This window comes from Saimiri boliviensis, chromosome 10 (genome assembly GCF_048565385.1).
Source record: "Saimiri boliviensis isolate mSaiBol1 chromosome 10, mSaiBol1.pri, whole genome shotgun sequence".
Taxonomy (NCBI): domain Eukaryota; kingdom Metazoa; phylum Chordata; class Mammalia; order Primates; family Cebidae; genus Saimiri; species Saimiri boliviensis.
In genome coordinates this window covers 29,351,685-29,367,888 of record NC_133458.1, presented here as the reverse complement: position 1 = coordinate 29,367,888, position 16,204 = coordinate 29,351,685, and the positions used below count along the sequence as shown (strand labels likewise).

Genomic DNA, 16,204 nt, shown 5'->3' with positions numbered 1-16,204 from the left:
CCTATTACCCACTTTTAAAACCCCAGTTTACAGATATCTTTGGTTTTATTTCTTTCCTTCCCAAACTGAAGGAGGCTATTGGTGCTCAGTGAGATGTGGCCTCTGAAGCTGGAGAGGTGTTTGTCAGGACTCAGATGTAAGCTGCTTATTAATAATGAAGTTTGGATGGGTATGTGCTATAGGGATTCCAGGGTGTATTTGTCTACAAAACAGTCATATTTTAATGGAATGACTTTCTCTCTCCTCCTGCTCCTCTTTCCCCTTCCCTACCTCCTTCTTTCTTTCATGAAGTATTCTACCAGTGTTGTTTATGGGTGTCTTTTGGTTTCATTCTAAAGAAATGAAAGTATCCTTTTGAGTTCTTAAAATAGGACTAAGTCCCTATCAGTCTTCGTTGTTTTCTTTCCACTTCCTCCTTACATGAGGAAGAATGATTAGGAATTATTGAGGTGCAGTCATTGTTCCCATGAGGTCTTGATTTTTGTATCTCCAGTATCTAGAAAATGCTCTCAACACTCGGTTGTATTTATAATCACAGACCTATTCATAGTCTGAATGTGCCTTAAATATGAACTACAACTTATTGGAGAGATTTGTTTAGGAGAATATTCTTTTTGCCTTATTTGCTTTAAGTTCCATACCTGCCCATTCATGAGTCTGATTTTTTGGGATCATGCCTTTATGTTGCCCTATAACCACAGCTGTGCTGGTGGACTGTCAAAAGCGATAGATACTTGGCTCTCAGAGCCTGGAGTAAGGACGCCCTGCCCCAGAATGCTGCAGCTCTTGACAACCCTTGATTTTCCCATCACGCCACATGAGCTACCAAAGCCTGGCCAGGGATGTCGAAGCATTTGAATTTTCCTCTGTTTTCAACCTGTATTATGAATTCTGGGAAAGTCTCTAGCCACTGTTTTGATCCTCTGGTGGTTTTCCTGGTGGCAGGACTTGTTAAACAGAAAATGGGCTTTAAATTGTTAATCAGTGTAAACGGATTTAAAAAATCAATTTCAGTCATTTTTAGAACTGCATAAGTTGAAGGGGGAAGTGAAAAATAGTGAAGAAGGTGGGAGAGAGATTTAGTAAATCTATAAAGCATGTGTGCCACCTCAAATGTTTCCAATTATTGAGGCTTCCAAAACAGAATCTCCTGTCTACGGATGCAGCTTGCTTATGTGAGAAATGCCTCCTAGATATATGTGAAGAACAAAAATGGGAACAAAAATATCAATGATCCAGATTCACAGGAATTCAACCAGTGGAGACTAGCTTTCAGAAGTTACCTGTTGCTTTCTATGACTTTTTCCTTGTTGGAGACCTGATTGGAAAATAGTAACTTAATAAAAGATACTGCACATGGCCCATTGTCTCTTCATCTCTCTCATCTATAGTTTTTGCCCTTACCATTTAGAGATTTCTTTTGTTAGCTTACAGAAGCCAAATCTCTCTCAAGTCTGAAATTGTCAGGTTCCTGCTTGAAAGAACATGGATGTTAGAGGTTTTAGTGTGAACTTGTAGGGAAGATCTAAAGAGAGCCTGGCATTGGGCCTCTTCACTGTTGAGCATTTTCCCTATTTACTAACTGTCTTTTGGGATACGGAGCCCACATCCTCCGTATATATGAGCAAAAGAACTAATAATCTGAAGAAAATAGTTTTTCAGTCTTCTGAGCTTTCTACCCTGTTACTGAATCCTGTGGTGACCTTCCTTACTCGTTTCTAATCTAGTTGCACAGAAAGATAACAGCACCCTGTAGCTTCCCTTCTGGATCAGCCCCACAGTAAAATATCCCCTGCATAGCTGGAAATAAGTGAGATCAGCCATGTGGTATGTCAGGAATCAATATCAGAACTCTGTCAACTGCAGATCTCCATCCTGGCTCTTCTGAGAATGCCTGTAGTTCTGGGGAAAGTACACCCAGTTTGTAAAGAGAGTAGAGGCAGTTTTCCAGCGTTAAGACATTGGAGCCTTTGAGGGTCATGGGTGACAGAGGCCTGGGATACATGCCTGATGTCTCACAGTAAACAGCCTTTTGCCCTTAGTTCATAAAATTTTATCACAGGGCCTTGAAGTTACCATAAAGAATATGTAATAAATGTATGTGTGTGCATGCATGCAGCAATCCGCATGAGATATGTGCCTCTACTATTGATGAAGTGACCACAGTAGTTCCCCTTGACCTGTAATTTTAGTTACCCATGTTCAACCACAGTCTGAAAATATTAAGTGGAAAATTCTAGAAATAAACAACTCATAAGTTTTAAATTGTGTGCCTGTCTGAAGAGCCCTATTCAGTGTTGAGATATCTCACCCTCCAGCCCAGGCTATGAATCATCACCTTCTCCACTGTATCCAGACAGTATGCACTGCCCACATCTTAAGTCTCTTAGTAGCCATCTCAGTAATTACGTTGACTGGCTATAGATGCTGGCATATTGCTACAATTGTTCTGTTTTATTAGTCGTTATTGTTGTTAATCTCTTACAGTGTTAAATGATAGGTTAAATTTTATTATAAGTATGTGTGTATAGGAAAACACATACAGAGTTCAGGACTCTGTGCAGTTTCAGGCATTTACTAGGGGTCTTGGAGTATATATTTCGTGTGGATAAGGAGGGACTACTGTATTATGGATATACTACCCTCTTAATTATATTTTATTTCTTTCCTTTACCTGTGACTAAAATGTATTGCAGGCTCATTTTACTTTATTCTGAATATGTGCCCACATGTGTTTACTTTAAGGAAAATATTCAGCTTTTCTGATCTCCGTGGATGCCTCAGAGACTGATAAAATGTAGATAGTTTGTAAATGAAAAATGTGAAGTTCAAAGAGCCAGATAAAGATCTATGAACCAGAGCCACTGGGTTATCGTATCTTTTTCAGATGGAGAAGGAAGGGGTGTGTGTGTGTGTGTGTGTGGGTATAATGGTGTTATTCCCTGTGCCCACTCTCTTGATACTGTTGAGGCCCAGAACACGACCCCCCACAGGTTGACATTTTGACATGCGGAGAGGTCTCTAATTTTGTCTACCTCACCCTGCTACCCACTGTCTCCTGCAGCATAGGGAGGGACTCTTTTCTGGAATGTCCTATTTGACTAAGATAGCTTCTTTCCCACAGAAATGTAGTTGTCTTAAATCCCCTTTCTAGAGATCTCACCAGATAATCAGAAAAGATGGACCACTGGAGTAATAGCAGAGAGTGGGCCCCGTCACCATGCTCAAACTTTTCATATATTCTTCTGAGGGCAGCTCAGAGGGATTTACCTGGAAGATGATTGGCTTAATAAGACAACCTCTGTTTCCCCTCAGCTTCCAATAATGTCTGCCTCCCACTTTCTGGGCCCATTTATTCTCCCTGCAGATTTACTGCTCCTCAAAAAAATTACCACATTCCTCATCTCACGTCTCCCCAATCAAAAGGGGTATATGAACTTCTATACCACCCTAGGTTATTGAATGGTCATTCTGTGATTCCCTCCATGCTATGCACATTAAAAATTAAATGTTATGTGTTCTTTCTTCTGTTAATCTGTCTTTTGTCAGCTGATTTTTAGGAAGCCTTCCGAGGGCAAAGGGGAAGTTTACCCTCGGCCCCTGTAATATCTTCATTCATTTAACCCAGGTTCTTTTTTTTATCAAGTAGTATATTCCCTTTAAGTTAGCTCTGCTTATATGCACCAAATCTTCACAAAGTTACAGAATGCACGAACAAGTGAGAAAGAGTATATATGTGTATGGGGAAAGTTTTATCTTTATTTTCCCTCTTGAAATATGCGTTACCTTTGGTTGTAAATATAATTGGACAGGCAAATGCATAACACATAGTCTGGTTCTCTCATGAAGAAGCAAGATCAACTTTGAAAAGCTCTCTCTGCCTCTTCATGGCTTGACTCTATGAAAAGTTAGCAGTGGTTGGTGTTTGGTGTCAAATGGAAACAATTTATTTTTTTTGAAACAGTCTCACTCTGTCACCCAGTCTGGAGTGCAATGATGTGACCGCAGCTCACTGTAGCCTTGATCTCCTGGACTCAATCGATCCTCCTGCTTTGCCCACCCAAAGTGTTAGGATTATAGGCGTGAACCACCACACCAGCCAAAACAATTCATCTTAAAGCAGTTAGGGCAGAGGCTAGATGTAGTGGCCCATGCCTGTACTCTCAGGACTTCGAGAGGCCAAGGTGAAAGAATCGCTTGTGCCCAGGAGTTCGCAACCATCCTGGGCAATATAGCAAGACCCTTTCCCTACAATAAAAATTTAAAAATGAATCAAACATGGTAGCATGTGCCTTTAGTCCTAGCTACTCGGGAGACCGGGGTGGAAGGATCCCTTAAACCCAGGAGTTTGAGGCTGCAGTAACTATGATCATACCACTGCACCCTAGCCTGTGTGACAGAGCAAGACCCTGTCCCTTTTACTTTAAAAAAAAAAAAAAGGAAGAAGAAGCAGTCAAAGCAGATCAAAGCCATATGCGCTCAGAGAGGTAGTCTGGCTTGGGGTCTCAGAGCCCCATAGGAGGTTAAGGATGATCAGTCATACAAGGTATAAGAGTCCGAGCTGGGTGCAGACATCCAGATGGAAGGTGGCTCCATAGCCAGGCATTAAAGATGGAGTGTCCACTTGGGAGGGATGGCATCAGTGTTATAAGATTCGTTACACTCAGGAGTATGAATCCTACCAGTAAAAGTACTAAGGATAAACCAGGTTTCTCACCATCAGAGAGGTATTTACAAATACAAAAAGGAAGAAAACTGGAATGAACCCTGTAGTGGTGGATTGGAATTTTAGATATTTGTGTGAACTCATGGTATGTTGGTTCAGGTTCTACAAGAAAGCACTTTGCCAAGAAGGATTAGATGTGTAAGAGATTAACTGGAGAAAACTCATCTCAATAAAGGTGGGAAGGGAGTCCCAGGATGCCTGGTAAGAGCTGTCAGACTGCAATGCAGGTCAAATCCCTGTGCAGAAGGGAGGGAATCAAGGAAGGTTAGCTAGGGAACAGCTGAGCTGTGGGCCTGTTCTAAAGAGTTTCCTCAAAGTTTGGTACAAAGTCAAAATTGTCCATCATAGGAGCCCTATGTCCCTCAGCAATAGGCCTGCCTTAGTATCTCTGTTGCACTGCACTATTGGCTGGGAGCAGCTGGTGGGAAGCATAGCCTTGGCTGAAGTAGCAGTGATTGATTTCAGAGCACAGCAGCTGGGCTGTCAGTCTATTATGCTTCCTGCAGTTGGAGATCCAAGAGGCACATTTTCATGACTGCCACACATGGTTTTCAATAGATATAGATAGATTTAGAAATAAACATATAAAAATAAATATAGATGTAAATGTGGGCTCCTTAGATAAATGGCTAATTTCAGATCTGGGGAAGACAGTACAAGATAAACCTGGAACATGTTGTACCAGGAAACAGAGAAGTGCTCAAAAAAAGATGGGAGACATGTCTAAAGGACACAGAAGTTCTGGCTCCCACTGGCTGCATTGGGAACAATTTGAGTGTCAAAGAACAGTAGTAGTGGATTATAACTGTTTGACTAAAATGAGATTCCATGAATTTATACTAATACAAACAAATAAATAATAACTTGGGAGTTTAATGAGAGGTGAAAATTATATAGTTCAAAGTGTCTACTCACAAAATATCTATTAATTACAGTGGAGAAGCCTGGTAGACACTACCCAAATCGAGTGATCAAGATTACCATTATCAATAAATGATGAATCAGTGCTTAACTTTACTATGGTCATGAAGAAACATCAGACAAACCAAAATAACTGACCTCTACTTTTCAGAAGTCTCAAGGCCATGATAGTCAAAGAAAGACTGAAGAGTTATTCCAGACTAGAGTGACATGACCACCAAATGCAACACCTGATTCTGAACTAGATCCTTTTCTTGAAGTGTTCCATTAGAACAGCTGGCAAAATTTGAGTAGGTTTGTGGATTAGATAGTAGCAATGTGCTAATATCCTAGTTCTAATGTATTTTGAGTATGCAGGAAAATCTCCTGCTAATGCAGAATAGATTATTTGAGGAGAGGGACAGCAGATCTGCCAGTTGCTCTTAAATAGTTGAAAGGTATGCTCTTCGTACAGTTATGTGCAACTTTTCTGTAAGCTTAGATGGTTTCAGCATTAACACAAATACACATTATGAAGTAATCTGGACAGTTTTAGACAATTATCAATTGTCAATATATTGTTACTTCCAATATAGGTAGAGGTGGGGAAGGCAGGCAAAAATATGATCAAACAATTGGGGCCTACTGTAAATGAATTTCACCCCCTAGGATTCCTGTTCTCTTGTATGGTTATAGAACACATTTTCTCCATATTGGCATAATATAGAACCCTATGGATTCACTACTATCGTATCATGGGTAAGTTTGAGCCTGTATTACAAGCTGCTTGCTGTGGAAATTGACTGCAGGAGGAGATGTCAACTACTTGTCTATCTTGTGAGCAAGCCTGCATGTGAGACCCATGTCATTTGTGTTTGTTTATATCAGGAACCACCTGATCATGCCTAATGGAAACTGTTGACTTTTAATAGAACCCTAAATATCTCTTTTAGTTTGGAAAAGCATTTCAGTACTAGCAATAATTTTCTTTGTGTTTCTAGCTGATAGGAAGAGTGATGGCTTACTGTGAGACTTCAAAGGCTGTTAGGTCCTTTTTATATGCCAATTGTGAATTATCCATTCAGGCTAGACATGTGTAATTGGAGTAGAATTACTGATACACTCAAGAAAGAAGAATTTATAAATTTGACCAAAGCAGCATAATGTCATGGCACACAATTTAATGTTCCCTCTTCTTACTGGGCAACTGACCAACACACTAATGTCAGGTTTGGAGCCATCTTTAGCCAGGGGAAAATCTCCTGACCTTTCATTAGCAGCCAAAAGAAATGAATGAGACAGTCAAGTATATGGATCTAGGCTAATTCCACTTTCTCTCCCTCCCTTTCATTCTCTTTTTAAATTGAAGTCTCAGATAATTGAGAGGTAGAAGTCAAAAGCTGGGAAGGCATGCAGAAAGCTTATCGTCCTTGATTCCATGCTGGGAACACTTGGCTAGGAGAACAATGTTCCAGTGCTGTATTTCCAAAATAATTAGGTATTTTTCTTTTCTTGTCTTGTCTTTCCTTTCCTTTTCCTTTCCAGACAGAGTCTCACTCTTGTCACCCAGGCTAGAGTACAGTGGCTCAATCTTGGCTCACTGCAACCTCTGCCTCCTGGGTTCAAATTATTCTCCTGCCTCAGCCTCTCAAGTAGCTGGGATTACAGGCACCCACCACCACGCCAGACTAATTTTTGTATTTATAGTATAGACAGGGTTTCACCATGTTGACCAGGCTGGTCTCAAACTCCTGACCTCAGATGATCCACCTGCCTTGGCCTCCCAAAGTGCTGGGATTACAGGAGTGAGCCACAGTGCCTGGCCAGGTGTTTTTCTTAAAAGAGTATCTCAAATTTTCCTGAATGTTTGAAAACAAAAATTTTTAAATGTGCTTTAGTTTTGCTATGCTTTTTAAGTTATTTTTTAAAATCCTAGATGAGATAAATGTTTCAATTTAGAAAATACTATACACTTTGTGCACAATACTGTGCTTGGCACTGGGATGTGGAGCAAGAAAAGCATGGCCCCTGCCCTCACAGGGTTTATCACTCACCAGGGAAGATAAACAATGAATAAATAATTGCCATGTATTGTGATGTGTATCACATGGGGAATACACTAAGAAGAGAACACATGTGACTCTCATATGCATGGCACGTAGTAAATGCCCAATAATGATGGTTGTTATCATTTCATGTATTTTTACTCTCGTTACTGCTAAGCACCAGCATCACAACTGTTCCTCCAGGAGAAATCTATAATTAGGGGATAAGAAGCTAAGGGAACATGGCTTAGATGCTGAGCTTTAAAGGAAAGAGAGAAGAAAGCAGTGGGCAGGGTGTGGAGTGATTTGGGAATCTAAGGCCTCAGGAACTCCATATGGCAGGTCTTAACTGCTTTGTAGACGTTTGCTGATAGGATAAAGAGGGCAGGGACAAAGAAGAGTAGGGAAAAGGCCCTTGGTTTTTCCTGGCCAGGCAGGTACTCAGTAATTCTTTGAATTGATTTGAGCAGCACTAACTGGGGTGGATCATTAAACATTTGTGTTGTTTTTCTTTTTATATCAAAGCTTGTTTGTGTGAATTCTTCCTTGCCTGCTCTGCCATTCCCACTTTCTCCTCCAGACTCCATGTATTGACTGTAAAACGTCAATGCTTAGTAATTCAGAATGCAGTAACAAATATTTCTTTGTTCTCTTGGCGTTTAAAATGGCCATGACATCTCAAACTATCAAAAGTGGAGTTGTCCCCCATACCACTCTCCAGCCTTCTTACTAGCTCTTTGATGGGTGGAGCCTCTCTTGTTCCCTTCTAGGGCTCCTTGGTGACAATCTTAGTTACATCCTCACCATGTATCAACATCTGCATCTGCTGATTTGAGGCTGTTGCCTTCTCTATGCTGCCAAACACAACTCTGTGATAATGACAGCGTTTGCCAGCACGCTTATGCAGTGACTCAGGAGACAGGGTGGCCAGCAAAGCAGCCTCTTTGTGGGAGTGGATTTCGAGAAGTGCTAATTCCGTGGTGGTTTGGAGATATTAATATCGTGCTGGCAGTAGATAAACAGGCATCAGAGGGGCACATAATGAGAAGATAATCAGCCACCACATCTTTTCCTCCTTGTTCTACCGACACATTTATTTTTTGTTCTTTAAAAAACAGAAGTATGTTCTCCTGGGGTTCGACAAATAGAGTCGTTAAGTTGCATAAACATGCACAGATACTGGTGGGTTCAGCTCCCAGCATCCCCACAGTATGGCTTTCTAAGAACGACTGGTTTGTTAGGAGTTAACCACGTTTTCAAACAATACTCAGTCATAGCATATGGCACAGTAGCCTATTGCTTACCATAGCCTCTCCCTAAAGGGCAGCAAACCAGATGGTTTGAGTAGGGCCTTTGGTGTAATTATGACAGACACAAAGAAAGACATAACCACCATTCTCCCTCAATAATATCATGCCTCTTGTTTTCCAGTATTTGCTGTAGTTAATTATACTTAATTTTTGAAAATTTGTTTTTGTAGTTTGAGGGTTCATAACGAAGTTCCCTTTCCAGGTTGGGGAGGAACTATTCAAATAAACACGATTAAGTGTCTGCATGCCATTTTCCATTTATCCTTCTCTGGTTAGTAGATGCAGGCCACATAGAGTGGCATCTCTATATGGCATTCCCAAGTGTGAGCAATTTTCTTATTCCGGCAAAAAAAAAAAACATTCATTGCATTTGATAATTACTTCGCATTAGAGTCTAACCGAGATCTTTTGTAGCTCGTATGTAGTATTGCTCCAAAACTGGTCATCTCAGATTTTATACTTTTTACTTTTTTTGTTTCCCATCTTGATTTGCTTTTTTCTTTCTTTTTTGAGATAGGGTCTCATTCTGTTACCCAGGCTGGAGTGTAGTGGTGTGAACACAGCTCATGGCAACCTCAGACTCCTGGTCTTCTTCCTCCCTCAGCATCCCAAGTATCTGGAACTATAGGCATGCACCAACATACTCGGCTAATTTTTAAATTTTTATCATGGAGATGGAGTCTCATTGTGTTGTCCAAGCAGGTCACAAACCCCTGGGCTCAAGTGATCCTAGCGCCTGGGCCTCCCAAACTGTTGGGATCATAGGCATGAGCCACAGCACAAAGAATTTCCTTCTGCTAGGATGCCTCCTTCCTGCCTGCCCCTTCTCTCTTCATTCATGGTCTTATCTGTTCCAAGCCCACTTTGGGTAGATCGACTCTCAGGATTTCTTATAAGAGAAACACTGTTATGTTAAACCAATGTTTCTAACGTCACCAAACCAAAAGAAGACATTTTCTGGTTGTTCTGTCAGCTAGAAAGATTTTGAGAAATTTAGGTCATGCTTTTATGTGTTCAATTTTTTCTCTATGTGCCTAATATTTTATAGCAGACTTTTCTTGAGGGCAGTGGCTTGTTTATAGCATTCTGTAAATAGCTGGCATAATGTGGGCTTTTTACAGATATTTTTTGCTAGTTTTTATGTTTGGATTGATATAGCATCTGACTGTACTAACCAGAAAATGCTGAGCTAGGGAACTTTGTTATTTAACCTTTTATTTGGATTTCTAGCTTAGCAACTCATTGGTCTTGAGTGAGTTGGCTTCTCCCTCCCTCTGCCAGAATGACTTAAGACCTCCAGGTGCTTGCTGTTATTATTTCTGTTGACTGAGCCCCATATGCACTTGTAGTCCTCACTAACCTATTTTTTCTGTTGCAGAAACATTGCTGAGGCTCTTGTCAGCAAAGGTCTAGCCACAGTGATCAGATACCGGCAGGATGATGACCAGAGATCATCACACTACGATGAACTGCTTGCTGCAGAGGCCAGGTAAGACCAAAAATTACTAAACACATGGGGACCCACACCCTCACTTGCTTCTTTCCCAGTATTGTGCCTATACCTGAGCAGAATGTGTTGGAAAGTAATATGCTTGCATTATTATTCCAGATTTTCCTCATGAAAAGAAGGACACACTTTGAACTTGCTGTCTAATTTTGGTTAAGTATACTTGGTCTTCCATTTTTAAAAATATGTAAAATAGGTATACATTAGATATGATCTCGCTCTGTAGCTGTATAAAAGAAAGCATGAATGAGTGCACAAGAGCAGATATGTTTATCATCATTCCTGGGACTAACAGTGAAGTTGTGCTTATGTGTGAAGTACATTCCCCTCTGTTTCTTACCTCCAGAGGCCTCTACTCCCAGCCCCTCCCATTTATCACCTCTAGACCTTTTGTCATGTACTAAGGAAATGAAAACATTTATTAGGAAATGAGTTTTGGTTTCAAACACTTTTGACAGCTGGCAGGAGAGCGTTTGAGAAGCCCCGTGACATTTTGCTTTTGTCCTTCATCCCTGTGGCTGGTTGCCCCAAGGACATGCATGCTGCTCAGCAGTATTTCTGGCCATTGACATTCCTCAAGGCTCTTACTCAGGGAGGCTTTTGTCCCTGGGTGGTGTGGTAGTTGAGTGATTCCCAGACTTCCTGGGAAACAAAGCAAAAACTGAGCTACTTTTTACTGAACTGACTTGGATAGCTCAGCAGACTGCTTGGACTCAACCAAAATATATCCATTGTTTAAACGTGATTGCAGAGGCTTCCTCACTCAGCAGTTTTTCCATAGCCTCTAGGACCCATTTAGTTCTAGGAGTTTGGTAATTGTCAGGTTATTTTCTACAGTTAGAGGAGGAATGATTCTGGGCACATGTTATCTAATCTCGGCTTCAGATTTTGTCATTGAATCACTTCTCTTGCTCTTTGGCCCATAACATTGCCCTAATGTGTGACATTTACCTCTAACACCATGTCACATCCTGATGGATAGAGCATCTGTAGAATGTCACACAGAATGTCAGCCAAGAAATCAGTCTGTCAGCCTGCTGTGGCTTTTGGATTCTTTCTTGTGGGCTTTTCCCAGTAGACCCTGTCAAGGACCTCATTCTTAAGTACAAAGAGCCCAGTGAAAATACTCACATCTTTGGTTGTTTAAGGCTCATTAATGGTCATTTAAAATGTATAGTTCATGACTGGTATATTCTCGTAAACCTCCTTACTTTCTTCTCTCCCTACCTATATTATCAGTAAGCAAGGCAGCCCCAAAGAACTCATGGTAAGAAATGTGACTTCATATTTCTTGGTTCTGTTGTTGTTTTTTTTAAAGAAAAATTTAATGTTAATTTTTGTGGGTGTATAATAGGTGTATGTATTTGTGGGTTACATGAGATGTTTTTATACAGGCATGCCATACATAATAATCACATAATGTAAAATGAGGTATCCGTCCTCTCAAGTATTTATGCTTCATGTTACAAACAATCCGATTACACTCTTTTAGTTATTTTTAAATGTACAGTTAAATTATTACTGGCTATAGTGACCCTGCTGTGCAATCAAATACTAGGTCTTATTTTTTTTTGTACCCATTAACCATTCCTACCTCTCCTCCACCTTCTCACTACCCTTCCCAGCCTTTGTTAACCTTTGTACTCTGTGTCTTCATGAGTTCAATTGTTTTGATTTTTAAGTCCCACATATAAGTCAGAACATACAATGTTGTCTCTGTGCCTCGCTTATTTCACAGCATTATGACTTCCAGTTCCATCCATGATGTTGCAAATAACAAGATCTCATTCTTTTTTAATGGCTAAATAGTACTCCATTGTGTATAAGTACCACATTTTCTCTATCCATTCATCTATCTGTTGATGGACACTTAGGTTACTTCCAAGTTTTGGCTATTGTGAACAGGGCTGCAGCAAACATGGGAGCACAGGTATCTCTTCGATATACTGATTTCCTTTTTTTAGGCAGTATATACCCAGCAGTGTGATTGCTGGATCATATGGTAGCTCTATTTTTAGTTTCTTGAGGATCCTCCAAACTGTTCTCCATAGTGGTTGTACTAATTTATATTTCCACCAGCAGTGTATGAGGGCTCCCTTTCCTCCACATCCTTGCCAGAAGTGATTGCCTGTCTTTTGGATATAAGCCATTTTAACTGGGGTAGGAAGATATCTCATTGTAGTTTTGATTTGCATTTCTCTGATGATCAGTGATGTTGAACACCTTTTCATATGCCCATTTGCCATTTGTATGTCTTCTTTTGAGAAATGTCTGTTCAGATATTTTGCCCATGATTTTTATTGGATTATTAGTCTTGGTACTGTTTGATCATCTAGCTCCAGTAGGAAATGGACAATTACTAAACTATCCATGGGATTTGGGGGTGGGTCCATACTGGGCATATTCAGCCCAATCTGATGGCAACTTGAAGAACAGGTTATCCATTTCTGGAGTAGCAGGAGCCCTCTGCAATACAATTGAATGCATAGTTATATTTTCCACGCAAGCTTCACACTGCCACTAGTGAATATGTAATTCTGACAGGCAGGTAAGCATGGAAATAATTTGCAGGGCTGCTCTGGAAAGTGAGGCCAGAATAAGCTTTCTTATTATGCTGTTAGAAATAGCCATGTTGTGCTATAATGCTTAATGAGTATTCATAGATAGTGAAATTTTTTAAGTTTTAGATTTTAAGACGAAAACAGCCTTTTTAGTCTAGAGCTTATTTTGTGCTGAAGTAACATAACAAGATGCTTGCCTGCTAAGGCAGTGAGCTGCCTAGAGATAATTGTGTTGAGCCATTGCTTTCAGACTGATGGTGGGAAAATTGGCTTCAGGGTCATTGCACTGCTGCAGGTTGAGTAAACGGAGAGAATTAACCACTTGCTATGCCCATGAGGCATTACCATAAGGCAACACAGGCCTCATAAAGAAGGGGGAGAAATACTCAGCATGAACTATGAGGGAATTTTTGTTTGGAGCAGTCTTGTCAGTGAGCCTCAGGATGCTAGCCTGGTGCCATCTTCTCGATGCTAACCCCCAGGAAGGTGAAGTCGGATTCAAGAAAGATCAGAATACTTGCTAGGTAAGAATGGTGGTTTTGTAGCCATTACAAAAGATTTTCAGTGCAGAAACCCCAGCCCATGTTTTTGGTTTTGGTGGTGGTGGTTGTTTTGAGACAGGGTTTTGTTCTGTGTCCAGGCTGGAGTGCAGTGGCACAGTCATGACTCACTGCAGCCTCCTTTTCTTGAAAATGGTAAAGTTGACCACTTTTCAAGACCACCTGTGTCCTGACACTGGCTTATTTGAGTTCTCCTGTGTCACACTCCCCATGTTCCTTTACATTCTTTTTGCCTCTCTCATGTTACAGCATGTCAGAGCTCTTTCATGTGCTTCTTCTGCTTCTTATCTGACCAAGTACTGAATATTATCTGAGTTTAGGGTTGTTTTCCCCTAGGTAGATAAGCTGTGTTTTTTCTAGTTGAACTCTGCTTTGTGATTCGATGCCCTTATCCCTGCATTTTCTCCACCTCCCAGCTTCCTGTCCTCTGCAGATCTCATTAGTGAGTTGTTTACTTCTGTTCTGGGCCCGAATAAAACCCCTAAACAAGAATAGCTTTGGTGTTGACCCCAAGTCTCTCACTACATGGCCTGTCACTTAACTGTCTTTTGTTTACCATCCTTCAGCCACTTTTTAATCTTCAGCGATTGTGTGCTGAACCAAGCCAGTTTGAATTAATTTCCCAAGCAAAATTTCTTAAGGTACTGTATCTAATGCTTTGGCAAAGGCCAAATTCATAACATCTGCCGCATTCATATCAGTCATTCGTTCTGAAACTCTTTAGGTAAATAATAGACGAGTCAGGTGTCAGGGCATCATTCTGCTCAGTTTCTCCCCATCAGGGTGTCGATTCTAACAGACTTCTTTGACCCTAGTTATTGCTGGTAATATCAGCAGTGGTGCAGAGTGCTCTTCTGTTGACTTTGCTTTCCATTGCACTGCTTGGCCATTAATACTTTCAGAGAAACATTGTAAGCTTTGGGGAAAGGGCAGCCTGTTAAACTCGTCTGACTTAGGTCAGCACAGCTGCCTGCCTAGAAGTTGATGAGCTTTCCCAGCTTTCCTTCTGCAGCCCCTACTTCCTCTGCAAAGGGATGTGATCTGCCAGCCTTTCTCATATCATTTCATGGGAGCTCAGGGAGTGATGCGATAGGCACTCATTGGGAGACCAGATGAGACAGAGGGGGAAGAAGAATAGCAATTTGCGCTTTGCCTATTGCTTTCAAGCATATCCACCTGCATGCATAGACACAAACTCTACCGTATCAGCAACTCTGTTCAGTTTGCTGACCCTTCAGGGCTCTTTTATTCAGGTGCCTCTCTGCTTCTGGGAAACCCTCATTATGTCTTAAATACGTGGCCCATCTAGAGGAAGCTACATCTTTTTTGTTTAAAGGGTAAATAAACCTTACATTCCCAAAAGGAGGCCTTCCAGCTTGGTTTTCTATCATCAGCGGCCTCCTCTCATTACCTTGTGTCCTAGCAAGATAAGGTTTCATAATTTTCTCATATACTCTCAGGCCTTGTTTCTCTCATAGACTTCATTGGAAAGCCCTTGATGTCCCACGGTTCTGAGAGTACCAGCATATGTATCCTCTGTTTTTTTTCCGCCCCCATCCCCCCAACCCAGAAAAAAGAATTTAAATGCAGATGACCCACAGTTCTCTGTGACACTCCTGAACTTGGTCTCCCTTTTTAGAAGCATGATATGGACTCCTTAGGGAGTATGACACATCATTTCTGTTCGGCATGATCCTGTTTCATCCCCATATTGACTTTCCAGCATTTCCAATACCTCTATTTGTTTTAGTGTTTCTCAGTTAGCTGTCCTGCTGCATATGCCTAGTCTTAACGAGTCTTCCAAACTTTAGGCAGAGCTTTTAACTTCTTCACGGAATATTTCTTATATCCTTCTTCAGTATCTCCAAGATAGTGAGTCATTATCGGGACCCTTCTTACTTTCTAAAGTGTCACACAATTCTTTCATATGCTCTATTTTATTTATTTGGTGTTACACATCCAAGTTCTGATTTTGGAGAGGTCAGAATGTAAATTTCATCATCCTGCTAGATGGTTTCCAAGTGGAGCTTTTGTTGAGCATGTTATGGACACTGAATACAAGTTGGTAATGTTTAGAGTCAGATCAGAGCATGGCTGTGTGCTGTTTTCTTTAGACATGGGGGATATCATCTAGGTACATCTTCTGATGCTACCAGTAGCTTTATTTTAAAATGTAATATCTTAAGAATTCCTAGAAATTGTTAGAATCTGTGGCTCTTTGCAAGAAAACAGAGGAGTTATGTTAGTTCAGAAGTTGGGGCTTTATTCCTTTAAGGTACCTTTTAATTCTAAGATTTGCAATTTCAAGATTGGATGTATATATTCAGAAAAGAAACCGATGCTCCAGCTTGACTGAAGGAAAGCAAGTGTATTGAACAGCCTAGTGTCTGAGCAGATTTAAATGAATTTAGGTTCATCTGGTCATACATAATGAGGTTAGGGTTATCTCAGGAGAAGAGAAAAGGGCAGGTTCTCTCTTACCTTTTCATGTGTATTCTGTTTCTTGCCTGGCACACTGCAGATTTAGAAAACCATGGTGTTGTCATCCATCTTTGAGAGGCAAGTGTGAACCTGCCCTCATCTCAGCGTCGCTTT

General features: G+C 40.8%; 1 protein-coding gene across 1 annotated transcript in view; it reads left to right on the top strand.

The window, feature by feature from the left end:
* Positions 1-16,204, top strand: part of SND1 (staphylococcal nuclease and tudor domain containing 1) — a 442,553-nt gene that overhangs the window by 230,417 nt on the left and 195,932 nt on the right. Inside the window, exon 13 of the mRNA XM_003921017.3 lies at positions 10,360-10,470. Within this exon, the coding sequence (XP_003921066.1) occupies positions 10,360-10,470 (111 nt within the window). The remainder of the gene's footprint in view (positions 1-10,359; positions 10,471-16,204) is intronic.